The sequence below is a fragment of the Symphodus melops genome (assembly GCF_947650265.1).
Source record: "Symphodus melops genome assembly, contig: scaffold_457, whole genome shotgun sequence".
Classification (NCBI taxonomy): Eukaryota; Metazoa; Chordata; class Actinopteri; order Labriformes; family Labridae; genus Symphodus; species Symphodus melops.
In genome coordinates this window covers 1-2,500 of record NW_027636771.1, presented here as the reverse complement: position 1 = coordinate 2,500, position 2,500 = coordinate 1, and the positions used below count along the sequence as shown (strand labels likewise).

Below are 2,500 nucleotides of genomic sequence, written 5' to 3'. Positions count from 1 at the left end.
GTCCTGGTTCTGCATCTGGTCCACAGAGGGAGGACTTTGGAGAAGACGTTGGATCCTCTTCTGGACGTTCACAGTAAGATCTTTTGAACGGTGACTTTGTGGTTTGTCTGCAGAAATGGGACGCCAGTCTGAAGGTGATCGCAGAAGGCTACGCGGCTAAATGTGTGTGGAACCACAACCCCGACCTGGAGGAGACTGGAGAGAACCTGTACGCCGGGACCAAACCTCTGGACCTCAGAGAGGCTCTGGAGGAATGGTTTCTGGGTGAGTCAGGACTCACCACCACCATTTAAGAGCACTTCTGATTGGTGCTTACTGTTGCTAGGTTACGAGAGAGAACGCAAAGGATGCTGCTCTACATTGGTTCGTAATTACACAGACTGTCTCCATCCCAGCCAGAGAGGAGGGGGCGGAGTCATGAACTAAGAGTCATTAAAGGTTACGTCACGTTAGACGGGTGTTTCACGGCAGGACGCCAAAACGAGTCAAACAATAAAAAACTAATAATTCAGCTGCGATTAGGTCAGACGTCATGTGACAACCTGAGCTAATAGTCGTTAGTTCAATGTGATGTTTCCATGGTAACAGCAGCTGTATAAAAACATTTTCGCCTCAGACTCTGCAGCTGTTAGAATTAGCAGAACACGGCGGCACGGCGAGCGACACGGCGTGCTTCTGACATCACACGACTCACTAACATGTCGTTATGTCATCAGAGAACCTGAACTACGACTTCAACAACAACAGCTGTGACGAGGACAAGATGTGTGGACACTACACACAGGTCAGACACACACACACACACACACACACACACACACACACACACTCGTACTGATGAGCTGGGTCTGACCTGTGTGTGTGTGTGTGTGTGTGTGTGTGTGTGTGTGTGTTACAGATGGTGTGGGCGGACACACACAGAGTGGGCTGTGCCGTGCACGTCTGCACTGACATGGACGGGCTGAGCTGGGGGAGAACCAACTTCCTCGTCTGTAACTACTACCCAGCGTCAGTATGACATCATCATGACATCATCACACTGCGACTCCACGAGCCGTGAACGTTACACACGACCACGACGTTAACTCTACGTGAGCTGGAGCGGCGTGCTGCCGACGCTGTCGCCGTCCACGACTTCACCTGTAGACTCCAGTGCTGAAGTCAAGACCACTCTAACCCCGACACTGGTCTCCAAGACCCAGACCCAGACCAAAACCAAGACCCAGACCCAGGCCAGACCAGACCCAGACCCAGACCAAAACCAAAACTAAGACCCAGACCAAAACCAAGACCCAGACCAAAACCAAGACCCAGACCAAAACCAAGACCCAGACCCAGACCAAAACCAAGACCCAGACCCAGGCCAGACCAGACCCAGACCAAAACCAAGACCCAGACCAAAACCAAGACCCAGACCAAAACCAAGACCCAGACCCAGACCAAAACCAAGACCCAGACCCAGGCCAGGCCAGACCAGACCCAGACCAAAACCAAGACCCAGACCAAAACCAAGACCCAGACCAAAACCAAGACCCAGACCAAAACCAAGACCCAGACCCAGACCAAAACCAAGACCCAGACCCAGGCCAGGCCAGACCAGACCCAGACCAAGACCCAGACCAAAACCAAGACCCAGACCCAGGCCAGACCAGACCAGACCCAGACCAAAACCAAAACCAAGACCCAGACCCAGGCCAGACCCAGACCCAGACCAAGACCCAGAGCCAGACCAAAACCAAGACCCAGAGCTCCTCTCTCTGAAAGAACTAATCACTTCAGTCATAGTTTGATTTTTACGCCCCGGTTACGGCAGCAACCTTGGCGGTCTAGCGGTGGGGGACACGCCCCCTGCACTCAAGATGAAGATCTTTTCATACGTTTATGTAGTCTTGGTCTTGACTCGGTCTCGGTATGGTCTGTGTGTGGTCTGGACTTCAACACTCCTGTAGGAGCCAAAAGGCTTGTTTTTATTGATCTCTTCAAGAAACCCAACTCAGGACTGTGCATTAGTATTAGAGTGTAATACCAACACTGACCAGTGGGCGGAGCCTCGTCCTCTGCTGTGCTCCAGGTGTGTGTTTGGAGGTGTCAGCTCGTTTGTTATGTAATGGACTCACTGACACGTTGTACCTGATCATGAGATACAATAAACTGAAGAGTCTCTGCTAGAACATCAGCGCCCCCTGGTGGACTGAGTGTGGACACACGTGCATATTTCAGCTAAATAAAACTTTAAACGTTTGACTGCTTGATGGAAGAATTACCTCCTCTAACTGTGTGTGTGTGTGTGTGTGTGTGTGTGTGTGCGTGCTACAGAGGGAACTACGAAGGTGAGCGTCCGTACGTTGAAGGTGATTGGTGCTCCAGGTGTCCTGAGAACCTCCAGAAGTGTGAAAACAACCTCTGTGGTAGGACAAAGTCTCGTTACACATCCTTAGATTAATCCTGGTCTAGCTCCTGTACCCGGGTTCCCCGTTAGTCCCAGAACTGGTCTCTAGTT

At 51.4% G+C, this 2,500-nt stretch overlaps 1 protein-coding gene across 1 annotated transcript in view; it reads left to right on the top strand.

Moving 5' to 3' along the window:
- The window catches only part of LOC306819070 (peptidase inhibitor 16-like), an 8,860-nt gene extending 6,392 nt beyond the window's left edge, over nucleotides 1-2,468 (top strand). The window contains exons 2-5 of the mRNA XM_079372816.1: nucleotides 114-264; nucleotides 717-784; nucleotides 899-1,008; nucleotides 2,317-2,468. Of these exons, the coding sequence (XP_079228942.1) occupies nucleotides 114-264; nucleotides 717-784; nucleotides 899-1,008; nucleotides 2,317-2,443 (456 nt within the window). The 3' untranslated portion in view covers nucleotides 2,444-2,468. The remainder of the gene's footprint in view (nucleotides 1-113; nucleotides 265-716; nucleotides 785-898; nucleotides 1,009-2,316) is intronic.
- The last annotated feature ends 32 nt before the right edge of the window (nucleotides 2,469-2,500 follow it).